At 40.9% G+C, this 22535-nt stretch overlaps 1 protein-coding gene and 1 long non-coding RNA gene across 2 annotated transcripts in view; one reads left to right on the forward strand and one right to left on the reverse strand.

Annotated features, from left to right (window-relative positions):
* Window positions 1–18280, reverse strand: part of insra (insulin receptor a) — a 45888-nt gene extending 27608 nt beyond the window's left edge. The window contains exons 1-2 of the mRNA XM_056420317.1: window positions 17093–18280; window positions 7912–8460 (exon numbers count right to left, since the gene is read on the reverse strand). Of these exons, the coding sequence (XP_056276292.1) occupies window positions 7912–8460; window positions 17093–17168 (625 nt within the window). The 5' untranslated portion in view covers window positions 17169–18280. The remainder of the gene's footprint in view (window positions 1–7911; window positions 8461–17092) is intronic.
* Window positions 8470–16938, forward strand: LOC130197597 (uncharacterized). The gene is made up of 2 exons (XR_008832505.1): window positions 8470–11621; window positions 16308–16938. It is a non-coding gene; the product is annotated as an uncharacterized LOC130197597 (long non-coding RNA).
* Window positions 18281–22535: the final 4255 nt, after the last annotated feature.

Raw genomic sequence — 22535 nt, forward strand, 5'->3', positions numbered from 1 at the left:
AGTTACACAATTCTAGAGCTGTGCGACAAAGTGCCCGGGACCACCTTTGGCTTCACTGCTGCGGGTTTACACTCAGCTTTAGTCTGATTACTGGTCTCTAAACTGATATCATCATTAATACAGGGCTATCTGCTGGTTTCTGCTCGACGAGTGAGGCACAGATGTTATATCGTCCCCACTTTCAAACATGTCTCTGAACAATCAACAATTAATCAATTATCGGGCTCATGAGGTTTGAGTAGCGATGTTGACTTTGAAGAGTCCTATAAGGTCATTGGGAAAATGCTTCAATGATAACAAATTATCAATGAATTAAAGTCACTGACACAATGGCAAGTAATTAGCCACTTAAATACTTTAATTACTAACGACTCAAACAGCCTCCGGCTTTGTTGACTGAAGGCAATCCAGATCAACGTCTCGCAGGTTTCTCATTTTTGGGCGTTAGACAAGTTGAGTGTAATTACTTCGTTAAATATTCATCAGTAAAAAGCATTTCTTAAAAAAAGGTTAAATAGCGATAAAAACAATTCGCTGAAAAAAAAACTTACAAAATTCGAGTGATGATTTTATGAATTAATTTATCAACAGTTTCCAGCATCTCAAATGTGAAGGTGGGCTCCTCCTCGTTTTAGATCATTGGGCTGGATAATAATGGATAAGTGATTGACAGAAAATTAAATCGGCAAGTATTTTGATAATTTGTCTGTCATTTATCATGTAGAAATGCATTAATGATGAATTGATCTGAGATTCACAGATTGAGCCATTCTCGCTTCTTTTTTCTTTGTAATCACAACAATAAAACATAGTGATCACAAGAAGTGATACTTTAAAAATATTTTAATTGATTTTGTCTTCTCTGACAGAAAATCAAAGACAAACTGTTCAAACTTATTTAAATTAAAGCAAAAATGTTGTACGTCATAGAAAAGGTTAAAAAAATAAAAGCCCCGCACTAACCACTTGTCAGCCGGTCTGACTCAGCAGCAGGTTCAGAGATAACTCTGGTAACAACAGGAAAGGTAAACAATTTCATTAACTGGCCCCGGCCTCCGTTAATGGAACAAAAACACAAAAACAACATGGAAAAACACTTTTTGTTTTTAATGGGGCCCTGCCTGTCATCTGAGGGCTGGATATCCAGTTTGCCCGTGACTGGAATAGAAATGATAAAGACTGAGCACTCATTGATGGGCAATTACACGACCTGCTTTACAGGCAAATGACGCACGTCTACAGCCTAGAAACTTCATTTCCTTCCGGGGCTCAGTGTCGGGCTGAAATAATCACGAGCTCCGTTGTTGACTTTGACTACATGTCATAACATCAAAAGCATCTATGTGACCTTTACGTCATATATGTAACATCACAACACTCTGTCTTTTACCAAAACAAAATGTTAACACAATTGATTTCCTTACCAAGAGGGAAGCAAAATAATTAAATATGAAATATTAAAGAAGAAATAATAACGACACCATATTCAAATTATAAGAAAATAATTTAGGCTGTCGAACTATTGAAGTCTTTTTTTCATTTATTTGACAGACGCACGTCTAGAGCGACAGACGAATTAGATCGAATCCAAGAGACTACAGCACAGGTACTGCTGCTCTGCGGATAATACAAAACATTCTAGTTTTGGTTTTACTAATGACGCTTGTGCTTTCTTTTGTATTCAGCAGTGCCGACATTAGATTATGTGGATCTGTGAAGGAAAACTGAAGCAAACATGACCAGTGATACAGACTTAGATTAATCCTCTTGGAGAACTCAGCAAATAGTACTCCACCGACTTATAACATTGTGGGACTCAGGATGGAAAGTAAAAAAAATTATAATGCAGATTAATATAAAAAATGGGGGGGGAAAAAACTAAAAAGCAGCAGAACGGTAGAAGTTATGCAAATTGAAAAATATACTAAATAAACTCAATTCTGGATCTACTCAGTTTTTTCTTTTTCTCATTAACCCACAACCCCTTGAGGATTAAAGGTGCCGAGATCAAAGAGTGCCTGAATTAAGTCCCGTTTACAAAACATCATTTCCAAGAGCACCATTAAATGGTTTTCATTTCTCTCCAAAATGTTATGCCGTGAGGTGTTATGATATTAAACAATGGTGATATTTTGAGGCACAGCATACAAAACAAAAGGCTTGGCCTGGGTACAACAGATTTTCCTGACAACACAAGATTACTTTCACAAATAACAAACACCTTATTTAATAGAGAGATACACAAATAAATAAAAGATCTGGATTACAGGCTTTTAAAAACTTTTGAGAGAAGATTAAACAAATATACATTTTCCTGTGGGTTTGATGAGTGCGTACAGCGGCAAAGAAACGCTTGTCGGCCCAGCTTTAACAAATGCCTGAAATGTCTGGGATTCCATGGGAATGGCTCCAGGAGCTGAACGCAGAGGGTTCGCAGGGTACAGCTCCACAAGACTGAGTGCCAGAGCAGTTAAGTCAGCTCAAAGGAAAGGACTCATGGAGTGTGTGTGTTCTGGATTCAGGCTTGTCGAAGAATAGCACTCTGCATACTGAACCATGAAGAGAGCAGACTATCAAGGCTGGATCTGTCAAGATTCGTTTTGTTATTTTCAATACACTTCTATATTATATATTTGCAATCACATTGTAATCCACACAATAACACGAGTAGTGGGGTAGATGGTGTGTATTTCAAGCTACGCCACTTTGCAAATTAAAATATCAGCAGAGCAGTTTTCTTTTCTTGCTCCGTTGGGCGTTTTAAAATGTCATCTCAAGACCTTTGTAATTCAACCTTTTCAGCCATGATGTGTTATTATTCTTTAACAATTTTAGCTCGTCTTTGTGTCACATTTTCCTTCCAATGTTTTACGCTGCCAGCTGCACTTCCAAGAGCCAATCGGCCGGCTCCAAAGTGGCACTGCGCTATAACTAGTAGTTAAAACTCTGCAAATTTCTTTTTTTTAAGGCAGAAGCATTTATCTGATGCAAGCAAACAAAAGATGGAAGACAAATAGCTCCTTTTGGACAGATAATTCACTTGCCAATAAGAAAATCTATGGCCTTTACCTTGTGAACACAGTGGCCATACGCACACGTACAGTATATTATATTACTATTTGGAAGATGTTCATACTAACTCTACGTGAGATCTCTGAACGGAGGTTGCAGTCCTGTAATAAAATCACAGCAGTCCGTATCGAGGTGAAAATATATTTAGCACATTGTGAGGAAAGGTAAAGTAAGTTAGTCTTGGCTGGTGGTTTGAGGACACTTTCATTACGTGGGATAGCCGTTACGGCTCACCACGGACAGAACATGAGTCTAGATGTTCTATCATCTTTGTTTTGGTTTAAAAAAAAAATGTAATTTACTTTCTGCTGCGGTAAAAAGCAACACCGTGCAGAAAGCTGCAGATTTAAGCTTTACGGTATAATATGATGTATAAGAGGACACTGAATGAATGAGGAGCCATGGCAAAAATAGAAACAGAAGGAATGATTAATGTGATGGGAGAGGGACCAGGCTGGCTTGGCTTTCAAACACAGTTCATGTTTTGAAGGATGTGCCGCAGGCTACGAATACAGAAAACCCACCAACCCTCAACACGTCACAGAGGCAACGAAGAGGCCTGCCGTCGTTGGCAGATATACAGCAAGTCAAGAGTCAGGACGATATAATAAAATGATGGTTTCTTCATGTTTTGTCTCAACAGAGGTCACTTCCATCTCAAAATAATAAAGCTCAGTAACAATATCCTCCTATTTCCCCAGAGACAGTTTTACGAGCAGCTAAATTTGTCCCCTTTCCTGCCTTGCTGACCCACACGGGTCACCCAGCAGTATTTTGGTCTCATAAAAGTGTCTGCCGCTACCGAGGCGACACCCTCTGCCCCCTGTGTCCATTCATAACCCCGGAGGGGAAGCGGACCAACAAAGACCGGAAACAATTGGAAAGAACTCTCCATGAACTTCTCCGGCCACCATTGTTCAGGATGGAAAAGGTTTGTGGCGCCAGCGCCGACCGTTTCGTGCGGGAGCTGCGACAAGGTCGGCAGAGAGGAGAGCCGAGGGTCACCGGTGAGGCGGGACTCATCCCCCCCCTCCACACCTCCCTCACCCCCATTGAGACTGGTGACCTCGCTTTTCCTTGCGATACAGCCTGGGTGAATGACTGATGTGTTCTTATCTGCGATTACACCACAGTGTTACGCTCCCGTTTCCTGGCAACAAGACTAAATAATAGCCGTCTACTCTCTCCACACATGCACGCGCACGTGCACGCGCAAGCAGGGTTATTCCCGTGTGATTTATAAACCATGTCTGTGTTGACACTACAAATACACACACACGAACACACTGACCCTGACAAATATCCAAGTCCATCTTGTGATTGGTGGACAGACGAGAGTAAATTTGGAATATCCATATCAAGAAAGGTCCGGCAGTCAGTCCTCACCTGACCTGAAATGTGATTCATAGGAATACTCCATTTGTGACAGCATGCATGAAACCAACAGTGGTCTCCCTCTGCCAACGGGCTGCAGAGACAAGCATGCTACAAGTGTGGACAGTGCCAAACCAATCAGAAGCGGAGGCTCCTCCTGCTGTTCTCCATCTTATGGGATCTTGCAAACACTGGCGAAAGCTGCTGCGGTGGCCAAGGAGGCGGACGCCACCCCCCTGGGTGTCTGATCTCTGAGAGAGGGTTGATAACTAGGATCAATTTTAATCCCGAGTGTAAAATACTGACCACCTGGGAAATGCAGGCTCATTTATATCTCTCTGGGCTTAGTGAAAGCACTGCAAAAAAGCGGCCACAAACATGCTAAATAATTAAATTTAGACACTTTTACAGCAAAGTTGAAAAATGTGTGTAAAACCACATCTCCTATGAAATGTTGTGTTGTTGTTGTGTGAATGTAAATATGAAAACGGCATTGGATTTAATTTCACTAATCCAAATTATGTGTACAATCCGAAAAAGAAACTACTTTAAACTTCAAATGGCATTTACCCCCACATTTGAATAAGAAGAAGTGTTAGATATGCAAGATTAGGGGCCCCCTCGAAGGCCTCTGGCCTTATTGTGCTGACCATGAACCCCACCAGTTCACCATTTTCAATCCCCATCTCTCTTTCTCACCTCATGTACTGCCATCTCTCTACTGGAGACTCTCTAATGAATACATAAAATGCCCAACAAATTAGAAGAGAAATTATGCTAAATCAAGGATAAATTTGATGGACAGATGGAAAGTCTGTCAGCACAGCTCAGCAGTGGAAAAAGATAATATCCCAACGGGAAGCCCCTGATTTCTTATTGAGTCACAGCCAATATTTTTAGCTGCCAGCTCCTTTCAGCCAAACAAGCTGCGCCACATGACACACAGTACCAAAACATGATCAATATCCCATTTTCTTCAAATGAATTTTGCCAACAAATAGTACTTCATTACAAGTAAATAGACGTGTAATAATTCCCTTCAAGTTAAAACTCAATTTGTATAAGGATATTAAGGCCTGTGTTGTTTTGAAACATAATAAACCTAATAAATATATCTCATAAACAGACTTGATAGATTCACAACTATTTATCGATGCCAATAACAACAATAGTCATTGATGTGTTTTGGATTAACATTATAAGGCCCTGAACAAGAAGATGGACCGTGTTGAGCACATGTTTCCGTTTATACTCCATTATATTTTCACATTCATGAACATGCTTCCACTTGTGCAGTCAGCAGTCTACTCATAAGGTCCGCAAAGACCTTCAAGGATATGTCCCCTAGGATATGGGCTATTGGCCAAAATTACATCGCGCTCCAACTAGTTAGAACATGTTGTCCAATGTTGACAAGTGGCTTTTTTTTAAAGTCAAACATGATGTGACAGTCACAATTCTCAACTTGTGTGAGATCTATTTTGCATTTAAAAAAGTAAGTAATTGTCTCTCTACTTTGCAATAAGAACCAGCATCTATGTTAGTTCATACATGCATGTTGTCCGGAGTCACAATCAGCAGACGCGAGACCAGAAGACAGATCTATCGATTGCAACAGGTTTGGGAAAAGAAGCTTAAACTACTGTTGGTCTATAAAAAGCAGTCACAGACTACATCTGAAGAGGACACTGAATGCCGCTGTGGTTCTAGCTAGAGCGTAACAGATCTTTTCATGCTTTAGTGAAAGTAGGCAAAAAACCACAGGTCTCAGACCACAAGGCCAGAGGCACTACCCGTGCAGAAGACAGACCCATTACTGGAGATCAGGGCTTACCAGTCAACGTTTAGTCTTCTTGATTCATCATCAGATAATGGCCCATAATTAGGAAATCAACTCCACTGTAAGTTTTTTTTTTTAGAAAACACTTCCTCTGAACATTCACCACAATGTTCTGCAAATGTCTTTAAGGATTTGTGATGACGACGCGCAATCACCTCAAGCCCAGTCATTAGTCGAAAAACTAACAAACAAAAAAATAAAAACTCTTCAGGGGTAAAGGGCCTGAATAGCAGAATAATGGAGCTCGCTCAGCTCGACAGAAACTGGCACTGTAGCCGCCACACCAAACAAACATTACTAAGAGCTTGAAAAATGCAGACATGTACAGGAAAACTCCTTCAAAAGAGATGTTAAACTAATGCATGCCGTGTTGCGTAATGGTGCGAGCCAAGGTGTTCAGACAGCACCCATGCGCAAAATTCTTCTCAGCACTCGAACTCTTTGGCAGTGTGAAGTGGTTGGGCTTGTCATTTTACAGTAAAAGTCAGAGCAGAGAAGGAACGGCCCATGTCACAGGAGATGTGCTTACTGGGGACAATGAGAAATGTGCCACGATATCTAACATCTTCTTCACCTCCTCCACACATCATGAACGATAACAACTCTGCAGTCTACTGAGAGTAAACATGCAAAGACTAACTGGTGAGGTGTTGCAATATTAGAGTACAGTTCAAGCTGAATTTACACAGGACTTGGCCTACTGAACTTAACTTAAACACATGACACAGCCCTGACATTTCGACACTTCAAAAAGGGACACGACTCACTGATGGCAAAACAACTTTTAGGCTGCAAGTCATAATTCGTTCTGATGGAAAAAAAGGACTCCTTTTGTTTCAAACACTGACCCTCATGCTCTTTTATTTGGTCCAAGTGGAGAGTTGAATTCGGTAAATGTTAGACCGGTTCGACGTGCGGCAAAAGCAATGGGGAGTGGAAATAATGATGTGTTGACTGAAAGCTGCCGAGAAGAACTGGAGCTGCTGCTTGTGCATGACAATAAAGTAATAAAAAGAAAAAAATTGTCTAATCCTAAACGTTAGATAGTGTTTTGGAAATGTTTTAAATGGAGTAATTTCTTTGACATTACAACTACACATATTGTAAATACTAAACTGGGACAAATCTGAGCACGCTCCATCTATTGATTAAGGTCATCCTGGCACTGACGACACACATAAACTCCCACTAATCCAAAAATGAGCAAAGAGGTGGCTCAGCGGTAGAGACGTGACGGGGTGACACAGCAGAGCATAGAATAATATACAACATAACATTTTTTACATCCGACACTGAACCTGCAAAGGTTTTGACTTTAAATAAATGATCAAAACTGGTAGTTTTACTGTTGTAGCAGTTGGAAGTAACTGTAGTCATTGGTGACTGATTAAAGTCGAAACAAACCATGAAACAGGAGTCTCATTCATATAGCATTATACATGTCTGAGGAGAATGCCTTCCATCCAGCCAGTAATTACTTTCACCATTCTTCCTGAATGTTACGAATGTTTAAATGTGGGTCTGATGGTCCTGGATCAGAGATGAGTAGAAGTGCTGTTTGTTTGCATGACTATAAATAAATCACAGAGATCAACTATTAGAAGTTATAACAAAAGACTGCTTACTTTTTTGACAATGGCTCTGAGTCCAGCAGCGTTCACTGAAGTGTCCGTTGATGGTGGTGGTCTGGCAGGTGGTCTTTCCGATGGCCACCCCCGGACACACGTCTCCACACTCTCGGTCGTTCTTGTTCGCCATGATGTAGTTGTCCTCCACCGTGTCAAGGATCTTGGACCAGTCCAGAGTGGCGAGATAGCAGAGATCTGGGTTCTTCTCAATTCTCACGGCTCCTCGGGTGATGTTCATCAAGCTGTGGAGGCCGATCTCTCGCAGCTGGAGCATCTCGAACATCACCAGGGCGTAGTTGAAGAACAGGTTGTTGCCTCTGATGACCGTTAGGTTGGGGAAGAGATCACTGAGGGTCTCCATGCCGTAAACTCTGAAGAGCAACAGGTAGTCGGTGACCACTGTGAGTTTGGGGAAACTGATGCCTCGGAAATCCTCGGGCTTGGTCCTGAACATGAGTAAGATCTTCAGGTGGCCTTCGATAACTGTGCAGTTCTCCAGCGTACGTAGGTTGGTCACATTGTTGCGGATGTCCTTGCTTGGACAGACTGAAAAGACATAAAACAAACAGGTTCTTTAGAAACTTAAATACCTACACGTATGACACACAAAACAAGTACAAAAACGAGGCTAAAACAATATTATGAGGAAAGGCTGAGACCTACAGTAAAATATTACGGGTTAAGAGTATTGCAATATAAAATCTTTCGATTCCCAGACAAACAATAAAAAGATTTCCCAATGACAATTTATCTTGTGCTGTTGGCAGATTCCAACTGCTGAACGTGGTGCATGAGGCAACTTGTCTGCTCTGTAAACTGGAAAAACAAGGTTGAGGAAGTCAGACATGGTCTCAAAGAGAGAGAAAATAGATCTCTTGATAATTAAAGTGGATATTTTAGTGAAAAATGTGTGGTTATGTCTCCAAATGTGACGAAGACCAGACGATGTCCGCTGACATTTTGTTTAGCAACCGCATATCTGGCTGTGAGCCACCGTCAAATATGGAGTGCTGTCATCAGAGTGAGGCTGTGCTCATCCTTGGTTACGCAGAGTTGATTTGTGGAGTTGCTTCTGTAACTCAAGACCATAAAAAACACCAGCTAATGCGTTACAAATATTTGTCTGGGAGAGGAACTAAAGCACTAAAAGTCGCGTATTGCACAAGTAGTAGATGTGTGGCTTTGTCAGTTCGCACCCAGACACAGGATCCTATTTGATGAGAAATTCATTTATTATACTTTTTCGAAGATAAGTTACATTTCCACTGTCTGAAACATTTTAAAATATCCTGCATCACAATGATACAAGAGATTAATGACGGGTTGCGGATAACTATTATTGATCCGTCAATATTGTTTTCAAAAATTCATGTAGTCTATTGCATATCAGATAATAGAGGCCACTTTGTCTTCTAATTAACAGCTAAAAACTTAAAATCATCAAACTTAATTATTTGAAAGAAAGAACAGCACATCCAGATGCAGCACGCTCAGAGCCTGTTTGCTTGAAGAAATGATTTGATCAATAATCAAAATACTTTTCTTTCAATCAACTCGTTGATTCACAAACCTATTGTTTTAGCTCTAGATGAATATCAACTGAAACAACTTTGACCTCCAGTAAAATACAATAAACACGATTCAAGCGGCTTCTGTATGTCGAGAGCAGGCGGTAATGAGAATATCTTCACTGTTCTGAAAGTCAGCCTCTGTCTTTAACGGGCTTTGTGTGACATAACACAAGTAATGATGGCCATGAAGATGTTTTCCTTCGTGGGTGCAATGTGGTACATTCCAGGCACAATTTTTACAGTTCACAAATCATGGCTGCAACTGGCGGTGGTGTGCTGGTCGGTGAGAGGACTGTATTTATTTTACTGACCGACCCACCACTGAGTTGGGCGCATCCGGACAACTGGTCAGCCACGTGTGGAAGAGGTATAACAGCTAGGCGTGCACATCTTTATGGCAGCAGCTCATTTTACATCTTCTGTTGCGTAACAGTACAAGACAACCGGCACACACACACACACACACACACACAGTCCAAACAACAAGCTCTTCACTCGTGACCTTAACCAGCATGTTCACTCTGCCGCATTTACCGAAGGTTCAGCCAACAAACATGGGGCTTGTTTGAAATACACACAAAGTGTCCCAACATGTGTTTGAACTGCATATTAAAAACAACGTGGCTGTTCAATAGTATATTTCTCCTTTCGCGGCTGCATTTATACATCTGCAGCTCTCCTCGTGATCTTGGGAGTACAGCCAAATTGTAAGCATGTATGGCATCCCACAAGCCTATAATTTCAACACATCGACCTCCAAATGAAACATTTCAGGGCAAACTGACAGTAACTACCAGAGGAGTCTGCAGCAAATGTAGCCTAGTGTAGAACAATCAACATACAACATGTATGAATACAAAGAGCCTCCATCTGGCTCATAAAAGAACCCACACACACTCAAACTAAAGTGATTAACGGGACAATACGAGGGGACAGTGGTTCTGCAGTAGAGTCAACCAGCAGAGTACCGAGTGACCCTGTGGAGAAGGAGAATCATCACAGGGCGGCACGGCCAGGCTCCTATCAGTGTACACTTTCAGCCGGGCCAGTATTTTTAGCACCACATTCCCAATAGAGAATCTAATACACTCCAGCCGTACCGATAGTGGCTCACATTGGAAACAAGAAAATGGCAGCCCTGGTGAGCGAGTGAGGAATTTTAGAGCGGTAGCTGAGAGAGAACTTCTCTATGTGTGAAAGCTTAGTTAGGCAAACAAAACTTTGACCAAAATACAAACTTTTAAAAAAAGAAATACGGTACTTTTTAGTTCTTCGGTTCATGACAACATAACACAACTCAAGCAAAACAAACAGGGTCCATCCTAGAATTTAAATGTGACCCGTTTCGTTGAGAAAGCTGAACTGGGAGATATCACAAAGGTTACTATGGTGACGAGGCCTGCACTCCACACATCACCTAATCTGAGCCAGACAAGACTGAAAACACAGCCATGGTGCTCCGAGTCAACAATTAAGCGTCATTAGAGGGCCAGATTTTTATTGACCCAAGTCTTTCGCAGCCTGCACCTCTAAGACAGATGAACGTTTAAGGATCATTATAAAAGGAGCCGTGTGATGGTTTCCCATGAACCCAAATAAAACATCAAGAGCAACAATTAAACCATCCTGCTAACAAGACAAAGCCTATTTGTAGAACACTTTTTAAACACTTGATAATCAAAGTGCCTTCCCTGCATTCACACTAAAAGGTTTGCGAATATTCGCGACGCTTTTGGTGCATCGAGTTGTCATTATTTTGACTGATATTGCAATCGCAATATGAACTGTGATATCAGTTTTTTTAATATAAAATAAAAGCGTTAAAATAATTATGGTGGGGATCTCTACGAAACAAAAGATGATTATTTAATTGTTGATTGTGGCGGACCCCAGTGGACACCATCGCTGAGCTCCATCATAAAGACCTACAGCTGCCAGACTCCCTTTAGAAAACCTCTTTTTACTGCAGGTCAGACAGTCCTCCACACTTAGTCCTGGTTTTCCAGTGCCTCCCCAGCAGACCCAGCCCGTAGCCGGCACGGAGCTCTACGCATCCTACCAACGCGAAGTCTGAGCTGAAGGAGTTTCTGATTTCTGGTTTTGTTTGCCGTTGCCGGGAATGCAACCGGATGACAGGTATTTAAAATATCCACCATCACAACAATCTTCTCACCTATGGTCTTTGTAGATGGTATCGTGGCATCAGTTTTACACTTTAAGAGTCCGTTTCATAACCACTTAAAAGTTCCTTGTAGTAACGTGAACAAGACGATGAAGACCATAATATAAAGTAAATTGAAGCAAAGAACCAAAGTTCATTCTTAATCTTGGGAATAAAAGTTTGACAAAACAATCCCCACGTAAAGTCCACTTGCTTTTGACTGCATCACACAGCCTTCATCAAGTGCTACGGATTAAATCAAAACAACTACTGTCATGTCACCAGATCCATCTCAGCTAAATGAATCTGCTAATATATGGTGAATAGTGAGTAAGTAAAAAAGCTTGAGAAACAGCTATTTAATTAAACCTCGAGTTGGAATTGTTTAGCCAATGCCAATTTAAACTGCATTAAATTGCTTTTTAAACCAAATAAATGGAGACAAACAATACTGTTTCAGCTCAGCGATACAGTTTAAATAGCCTGTAGGGTTTTTCCATTGGCCTAAAAAAGTAAGCAAATAAAAAAGAAGCAAAGAAAGTTAATTATCGCCTCTGTGGGAGGAGTCTTTTCATTCCATTGGCTCACAGATTCCCTAATTATGAGGAATACAGGCTATTACCAATACAGTTTCATTTTTAGTTTTTGGTCTCTTGCAAACGTTACACTCTTCAGGTGATTTGTTGATAAACATGAAAAGATGAAATAACGCACATTATCCTTTAACTTTTAGGCTGCATTTACATGAACCATAAAATATTTTATATTCATATATTAGAGCTGAAACGTTAAGTTAATAAACTGAAATGTTGTGGACTGAAAAATGTGCGTCAACCATTTAATTTGAGCAATTTTGAAGGTTTGGATGCTTTTTCAATGAAACTTTTTAACTTCCTAAATGAAATGATTTGCTACTTTTCATAGTCTTAATTGATAATCTTGGAGCTTACTTCTGTGACTGTGCTTTTGCAAATTCATGTGAAAATTCGGCACAATAATGCAGACAAGATGTTGCAGATAAGATCGGATAATTAAAACCAAGTTTAACAAACAGTGGTAATGATGATATGCCGTCCTCGTAATACATCTAGATAAATACAATCGTGAGTGTCTGATGTAAATAGCGTCTAGGTCACAAGATGGCCATCAATGTATGTCAACTATAACTGACGCATGAACACAAATACTGTTCATTGCTATAGTAAAGGGAGCCAGTCCTATGCCGTCTGAGCTTCACAGTCTGTGACTCAGAGTGAAAACCCACACTCCTTTCCCTACAGCTGCAAGCATCAACAGGCGCTTCTGTTCTTGAGAAGGAGGTGGATTACCGATAGTAAACTAGACCGATGGCGTAATTAATTGTTCGGCCTCAGAGAGAACCGTGGCCTCAATGAGCAGGCATGAACACAAGCGCTCACTGATTGCAACACTTCCCGTTTCAAGGTTTCGCTGCCCTGTTGTTTTCCAACCCCGGCTCAAACTAACCGCAGATCCACAAAACGCAGAGGTCACCGAGATAAATGTTCACTATTTCTAAACTGACATGTGACGTAATCCACTTTAAGAAGGGTTGTAAAAATCCAATCACAAAAACATTCTTTGTCAACTAACACTCAAACTATTTAAACTACTAAATCAATGTGTTGATGTAATCAAAATCTAAGTTTTTCCTCAAAGAAACACAAAAATGTAACATTTCAAATATTGTGTCATTCCGCATGAAATAATAATGAAACACGGCTAACCCAGTAACGAAATCTTGGTCTTCGAAGAACAAAAGGACCAAATTACGAAAGTAATAAGACGGGGGCAGTCATGACATAAAACAAAACTCCTGTCTTTAAAGCAGAATCAAAAAGCAAACTTCATTTCTGACTATTTCAATTCAAGTTACTTAAGATTAATTGTGTCATCTCCTCAACTGAACAGCAGTTAAGACTGACTGTGACATTACCACAATCTTCTTTCTCAAGAGTACAGGTTCTCATAGAGTCTGAGAAGCAGGGCCTACGGAAGAGCAGGTTATCAAATGTGCCAGCTCTTAGGTAAGGGTGACACGGCAAGTGCAGCACATTGAAAACACAACACAACACTCCAGGGAATACAATTTAACCAAAGTAATCCAGGGCCCTGGTCTTTAAATAGAGTGAGAGGGAAAGCCTATAAAACCACAAAGTTCCCTCTTGGGGTTGTTTGAAGTGGATCCTGTTTGGGTGGCTCGGGACCAAAGATCATTCGGTGATTCAGTTGGCCAAAAGCTACACTCGGAAACACATAATTCTCTTTGCCAATCAGTAAGGTAATTATTACCTCTGAAGTGCAAAAGCACAATAACAAGCACATTTCGTCTTCAGTGTTACGGGTAAAGATGTGACACTACAAGGCTTCCTCGTCAGACGCCCGTGTGGTCGGAGTGAGACAGTGCAGTTGTGCCGGTTAGTTTACTTCATCTTCAAGTGCTATATCGTTCCAGACATGAACTTGTTGACCAGAATTAAACCAACATTGTTGAGGCAGACTAATGTAAAGATCATTCCTTTGTATGCATGTGAAATGTACCCATGACGTAGGTTCTTCAGACAGCAGCTTGGAGTGTTTTCGTGAGTGTTTTTGGAGAAGTGGTGGGAGGGGTGACAGTTTCATGACCTTGAAATGGCTCTCCTTATTCGGGAGGCTTAAATCGTTTGTATTCAAATACAATATAGCGTCAATAAGAAGAAACTAAACTGAAAATAAAACTAATCGAGTTGACTTCACCTTGGTGCGCTCACAGTGCAACATACAAGACAAGATTCAGACATTATAAAGGTGTCATACGCATGAAGACATACTAAACTACACAAAGTGCCATCGTACAAAGGATATGCTAAAAACAATATACTTTTAAGAGTTATGAGGTTTTAAAACCAGAACTCAAATAACCCTAAACATATTTTAAGGCACCCAAAATATCATTAAAAAGACAACCATAAACTGACATGTACCTTAAAGTACCAATGAATTACTATTCAATAGTCAAACAGCCTGAGGGGATACAGGCAGTTATTATCTACAGCTAAAATCTTTATGAGAAAACAGTGGCACAACTTCAGAAATGGGTAAACATATTTTCTTTGTGCAGCTGATGGAATATTTGTTCATCCATATATTGTTAGGACAGTGATTTTGGAGCTCTCAAAAAAGCAGTAAGCGATATTGAACAATCTCCTGGGTTTTTCAAAGATCACTGGGCCTCTTATGTAGTAACATGAACTCTTGAGTCACGCAGCTGCGCATCCGTTCTTCTGAAAAATAAATACTCAAACTGGGACTAACTTCAAGTATGAAAGATGCAAATGTAACTAAACATAAAAGATGCATCTGAAGTTATAGAGACAAATTAACATAAAACTGGTCAACAGCCAGCTGATGCTAAATAAATTAGATAAATTCAGGCAGCCACTAAATATAAGCTTCCATTATTAAGTGCATTTTTCCATCAAGCTGAGTTGGACTGTGACCAACAAGTAGCTCAGATGGTTTCCTGACTTCGACACTGGTCAGTCCAGCTTATGAAATCAGCCAGTGTGAAGCCCAGGTTTCACTCTTCTCTTCTGTGGTTCACTCTCAAGTCTGAGAGGAGCACGAGAGGGGGGAATCGAAGTGCAATAACACAACTTGCTTTTGATTTACGTCTCAAAATTCTTGCTCAAACTGGTTTGATTCGCCCCTTGCTGAAATCTGATGAAAGGTGAGAGATGCTGTGTTTTTCTTTCACAGCTTTTCAAAAAACAAATCAAAAGACACTTTACACTGTACAAAAGGAGGATTATTTACGCGTTACCGTGTGTTGCGTCAAGATTATTGTAAGACAACACAAACCATGTAGCAATGTTTGCTCAAATAGAAGGGGGAAAAAATGGCTTAACATAAATGAGGAATTTAGTTGTATTTACTGGATAATACAATCTCAATAGAAGCATCTATAAAAAGCTTATATGTTTTAATAGTGCAAAGTACTTTGACATGCATTCTCTGGAAAGATATTGAGCCTGACAAAATCAGTCTTCTGTATTCATGACGCACAACAGATCATTAATTGGAAACTTAATCAGTATTAATTGCAGTATTTAGATTTGTTATACATTTTCCTTGTATTTCCATGGCTGCCATCTATTTTAGCAATAGTTTGAGTCAACTTCACAACTCAAAGTAATAACACATGGACTGAACACAAGCCATTGTTTCTGCCAACTATGCAAAGTCAAGAGTCAAAGAAAACACTTTATTTTCCGACTTCAACAGGTCTGACATTAGAGTAATAGTATGAAGAAATGTTTTTAGACAAAGTTTGATAAGCAAGCCTTGCACAAATAAATCACCAGTAACGTCCATTGAAGCCTCTGCTTACTAAAAACAATAACACTTCCAAGTATATGAAACAACGAGCGGGCTGTGTAATGTCACATTTACCAGACTGCTCTCAGCTGTTGGTCCATTTAAAATGCACACTTTATGTACAGTCGTTTAAACAAGCATGCGGTCTCACAGGTTTGCTGTACATTCATTTCCTAGATTCCCACAGTGGGAAACACAGAGTGTGTGTAATTACTGTGGTGTTTGAGAAATGTGAGAAAGTCTCTGTGTGATCCTAAATGTTGTGCATTCATTCTTATCCCCAGGTGCTTGTCGGCTGGTGAATATAAAGGGGTCGTCAGGAGCTGTAAAGGAGGGCTTATTGTTACATTCCTGAACTGACCACAGCAACAAACCAATGCTCTCCCTTTCACACAGCCCATATTTTGTTTGAAATAACAGTCAATTAATTATAAATTATCAGACTTACTTTACTTTTTAGGGACAAAACGTTTTGTTCACAGTTCCTGCAAATAGCCGATAAGTGTTAACCTTTGTCCCTGCATTGCAGTGACTGTCTACAACAGGGCTTGTTTGCCGGCTACGTCCCTTTATCAAGTGGCAATCACAAGCAAAACAAAATAAAATCTGGATGCCAATATTGCAGTGGGGACTACAGCGTGTCACGAGTTTGTTTAGAGTATTTCTAACCCCTACAATATGTATTGGCACCGACTACTGTTTATAATATTTAATGTGTATTCAGTGTATAGATAATATATCACACTTATTGAATTATTCAATTTGATCAATGTTCCATGTATCGTGGCACAATTAAAGAATGTGTAATGATGATTTGGTATTAATCTCCTCACACTCAATAGATTGAAAATTGCTTGACATTTGACAGATTTGGACACATTTTTCTAATTAAAAAGGGCAGGTTTTTTTGCAGTTTATCATGTGTGGATTATTTGAACATGGAATAATTAATATTATCTTCTGTATGTACACAAACATCTGTACAGATCAATCAGCCGTTTATTTAGCTAAACACAACACAAATGCTTGACAGTAGATTTGATCCAAAGTGGTAATAAGTGTTACTTACCCTCTCCACTCGCTCGGTGACAGCTCATCACAAAGCAGATAGCGGTCAAAACAAAACACAAAGTCCGGAGCCACATAACTGAGTCGGAATAAAACCATCCACCACTATTCCGGGTCAAATGCAGAATAATCCTGGGCGAGCACAGTGCAGGACTCGAGGAGAAATACCTTCAGGAAATCGGTTTTGTTTTGCGACGTGGGCCAACAGGTAAACAACAATAAATAAAAGACATCCCGGAAGATGGGCGGAGGAACAAGTCCAACGTGTTCAGTCAAACACAAGCTAACGCTGCTGCGGCTAAAGTTAGCCACCTCATGCGGAAACAGCAGCTTTAACAACACCCCCCGCCCCCCCACATACACGCACCACGTGCCCTCTTTTGTGTCATTAATGGGTGAACTGGTCCGGTCGGGTTCGTCTTCAGTCCGGGAGAGAAAACAAAGAGCGAAACCCAGAACGTGTTGTTCCCAGCGGAAGCTAACAGCTAAGCTAAAGCTAGCTGCGCAGCCTCGCTCCACCTCTCCGATTTAAGGCCACAAGTGAAGTTTGACTATCTCACTTATTCTAACTCGCATGAACGCCGCGCGCACGCGCAGCTGTCGCGCGTGTTCGTTGATAACAGAAGATAAGTCTCATGCGGGAATACCGCAGTAAAAGCGACCGTTACATTAATTTAGAGGGATTTTGTTGAAGAGTCCTTGGCTGCTGACTCGATGGTCGTGGCTGCGTGGCGTCACGTTTGCGAGTCTTAAAAAAAAAATAGATTAAAAAAAAATACTAAATAAACAACAATACTCGGACTCTACGGCGAGCTCAAAAACATCACAGTCGTTTTTATTTCGCTTGTGAAATACGGGGCGCTTGAATTTGTTAACTCCACCGAGACAAACTCCTCTTCAGCCAGCGCAGAGATTTCAGCTCTTCTCCGTCTCTGAAAAGGTGACAGGCGGACTTCGTTCGTTCGGCTCCTCTGTCTCTCTTTCTTTCTTCTTCTTTTTTGCTTGGTGAACAGGTCATAAATACGATGTTTGTATGCTCCGAAGTTGTGGTCACGCTCCCGTCGTCACAGTTGAGGCTCGCGCGCGTGTCCGAAGGAGAGCAAAGTAGGTGAAATAAAGTTTTCTCGTTATTTCGCCCCGCAGATAGAGGGAGCTTGTACAGTCTCCCCGGTCCTGCAGGATCCTTCTTCCCAGCCTCTCCGCCAGTAAACAAACTGTGCCAGATGGGCTTCAGGGGAAATACGGACTGGAGCTTATTGGATTACACAACAAACTGATCCCACTGTCAGGTGGTTACGCGTTAACAAGCCATTAGTTTACTTCTACCGGGACTTTGTAGTGCCGGGGACTTGACATATGAAGTAGAAAAGGCTGCTGTGGATTTATTGAGATATACATTTAAATTACCGTAGTACCTACTATAAATATTAATACACCAGAAGTGAGACAATTGATCGTCAATTTCATTGGGAGAAATATGTTCGGCAACCATTTTGGACTTTAGGATTTTCTGATTTTCTTCTTTAACAGTCATCAGTGGCACTAGTATTATTACCGTTTAATTGATTAATTAAGAAACTAATGGATAGTGACAATTAACTTGGTTTTAGTCCGTAAATACAACACAGCATTTAACTACAGCCATAGTATATGATGAAAATAATAATAATCTTTTAAAAATAAAAATAAAAATAATAATAAGGTATATTTTCCTCCCTTTTAAACTTTTTTTTACTTTTTTTACCAATTACAATGTTCTACAACTACAAATACAATGTTCTCCACTTTAGTCCCAGTGGATGGACGACAAGGGTTTGATTATAAACAGTATGATTATTCATACACAACCACAGGGATTGGTTTACAGCATGGCTGGCCTGGCCCCTCCCACCAGGACACGTAACCATGTGTAGCAGAGAAAAAGATTAGTCAGAATTTGTCCACTCTGGACATGAAACTTAACTCAAGTACCTCTTGCTGACTTTTTACAAACCTTTCACCCACCTCTCCTTGTCTTTCTCAGAGGCTAGTTTGCATTGTTGTCATGGAGATAGCTGTTAGATCCAGTTAGATTTGTTCACATTGCGACATCACAAAGAAGAGTAGATCTAAGTGGCTTATTCAACTATCTTATTATAAAAGAATTGTGAAATTTAATGTTTTCTCAGACTCACTCGGAAACACGTTCGCCTGAAAATACCAGTTTGGTTTTCATGGCAAGTTGCACAGACATTAAGCAGGATTTCTAAGAAGTACAAATATTATAGTACTAGTATCCAGTGTGGTTTAATGAATACTCGATATGCAGTATCGAGAAACATGCAAAGTAGTACAAGTGTTTAAAATACAACAGTTTATCTAGTTAAATGTCCAAAAGGCTGTTTGTGGTGATGATTACAAATTAACATTATTCTTCAACACAAACCATACAAAGCAAGGATATGTAAACATAAACCATTTTTTAAAAATGTTTAAAGGCCTTTAATGTGGTAGTGAAGTGGTTAATAATAATGTTCAAGTGCTCCTCAACTATTTGGACCAATATCAAGACAAGTCTGCAAACATGTTCTGAGTAAATAACAAGCACTTAATGTGCCACTATGAACTGGCTGTATTATAAAAGTTATACAAAAACTTTAAAACTTTAAGTTTTTGCACTTCTTCACATAAGCGCAGTGATTTGGATTTGAAGGTAACAATATAACTAAGAAGTTTCCCTGTTTGCATTGATTAATTTTAACGCAACAAAAAAACAGTCCAGGCCATCATGGAAAAAACGTCAAATTTCCCCGTCACATTTGTCACGTATACATGAATTAATTTGGCTATTTCTTCCAACTCAATTCAAGATCACATGCTTTTGACGAATGTTTTTGCAAGGACCCAAAACAATTTCCATCCTTAATTAATCCTTGGAAAGAACTAAGAGTGACGGATTCCAGTCCGAACGTCATACAACTGTACATGTTCAGAAATGAAGAAGATCCTCTGATATTTTAGGAAGCCGACGGGAAACGTCGAGGAAGGAAATCCTCCCGTGATTCAACCATTGTTTAAAAACCGAACCTGATTCTCCTTTTGATCCCGTGATGTTCTCAGACGGACTAATGGAAACACATCAAGATTACGTATTTTGAACATGAGCTCTCAGAAGTTAAAAACATCTGAGATTGTTCCCACTGGCTTGTCTGTGGGAGCTGCAATAATAATGCCACAAAGCCATCTCCATCCCCACTGCTGACTCACTACCTGTTTACAACGGCCACCAAAGGAAGATATTCATATCCTGTTGTTTATTGTTCTGGAATACATTTTACTGGATTACAGAAAAAAAGCTGCACTTTTTATTTCTGCGTCAGTTGTTGTCGTCAATCATCGCTTTTTTGTTGAAGAAATACATATTTTTCTCTGAAGCAGCAGTGAGTGAACACCAACCACGTTCTGCTGCTGACGCGGGCTTCGATTCAGTGGGAAGTAAAACAGGAGAGCGGCTCATTAGTAACTCAGCACTTCGTAGGAATCAGAGTTATTTACCCAGAAAGGAGAAGCTCAGAGGCTCTCGTACGTTCACAACAGCGCGTCAGAGATGGTGGGAGGAAAACCGAAGCAACCGGCGGGTCAAGAGGTGACGCTCGCCAACGCCTTCAAAACAACTTGTAGCAACACGGGGCAGAAAAAGATCACCAGAAGGGATTAGCTACTGAGCCGATTGGACCATCATGCAATGCAGGGAGCGTCCGGCTTCGCACAACTAAATATTAGTTCGAAGTTCAGGTTTTGTCCGCTTGTGATGGGAATTCTGTATTAGAGAAGAAAAGGGGTTTGTTATTGGGTTTTGCATAATAGTGTTAAACAAAATGCTTTAACAGGAGAAAATATGAAACATCTCAGCAAATCAATTCAACACTTTTTAAAATCCAATAAGAGAAGATTACATCTATAAAACTAGAATGGGCACTCGGTAGAGCGCATACCTTCGCATATCACAAGATTGGGCATTGAATTATGAACATGTTGGCATTAGTTGAATGCCAATTGGATAAAAATTTGCCGTGCTATGGTAAAAAGAAGATTTTGACCTTTTCATGACCTTGACCTTTGACCAGATTGATCCCAAAATCTAATCAAATAGTCCCCGGATAATAACCAATCATCCCACCGAATTTCATGCGATTCGGTTTAATACTTTTTGTGTTATGCGAATAACACGCATACAAATAAATAAATAAATACACGGCGATCAAAACATAACCTTCCGCATTTTCAATGCGAAGGTAATAAACACATCAGAACTATTTTCAATATGTTACATGTGTGGTACATCCAACAGGGCCATGGCTTCATTATAACATCCACTTGTTCAGCTCTAAATGTATATGTTGTGTGGTAGTGGACATCCATTAACTAACTGTGAACCATTTTACAATGTCAGACATCTCTTTAATCTTGAAATATTCATGTCCGTCTGGTTTTGATGTTCCAACTTTATAATATATAGACCATTTGAAACGGAAACATTGTCAATGTCCATCCATTCTCATCCGCTTATTCCGGGGTCGGGTCGCGGGGGCAGCAGACCCAGCAGGTTGACCCAGACTTCCTCTCGCAACACACTTTCCCCAGCTCATTCTGGGGATCCCAGCGTTCCCAGGCCAGCCGGGAGATGTAATCTCTCCAGCGTGTCTCCCCTCTCCTCTCCGTCCTCCCAACGGCCTCGTGCCTGGGAAACCTCCCAGGAGGCATTGACTCCTTCGATGCGAAGAAAGTAGCGGCTCTCAAGTTCCCCCCTCCTGTCCGAGCCATCCTCCTATATCTCTAAGGCTGAGCCACCCCGGCGGAGACTCAACTCATTCGCTTGTTGGGCTCTGTTTCTTTTGGTCTCAAACTACCCAAATGAGGACTATAGTGAGGATTGGACCGACTGAATTAGCCAAATTGAGAGCTTTGCCTTCGCTCAGCTCTCTTCTTCCAGAGACAGACCAGCAGCGCCTGCACCGAGCCTGTGTGTCGATCTCCCGCCCATTTTACTCTCTCGTGACTGGAGGAGCAATCCACCCGTTTCCGCAGCACCATGGTTTGGCGGTGCTGACTCTCATCCTGCCGCTTCACAGCAGCAAAACACGCCAGTGAGTAGTGCGGAGATGAAGGGCAGCCCTGGCGGAGACCAACACCCACCGAACGTGTTGACTGACTGCCCGAGGATGAACACACAGCCCCCTGCTGCAAGTAGAGAGATACCGGATAGCGTCCGGGTCAGGTCCGAACCCCCACCCCGCAGCACCCCCGAGGACCACCCCAAGGACGAGGAAAGCTTTCTTGGGCAAACCAGGACCCCCCTCGACCCCCTTTGAGGGCAGTTCCACGACCGGGGGGAAATCCACTGCTGGTCACCAGCGGTCGGAGCCTCCCTCCCAGTACCCTGTAAACTTTGTTCAAGCACACTC

This window comes from Pseudoliparis swirei, chromosome 8 (assembly GCF_029220125.1).
Source record: "Pseudoliparis swirei isolate HS2019 ecotype Mariana Trench chromosome 8, NWPU_hadal_v1, whole genome shotgun sequence".
In the NCBI taxonomy this organism is placed as follows: Eukaryota; Metazoa; Chordata; class Actinopteri; order Perciformes; family Liparidae; genus Pseudoliparis; species Pseudoliparis swirei.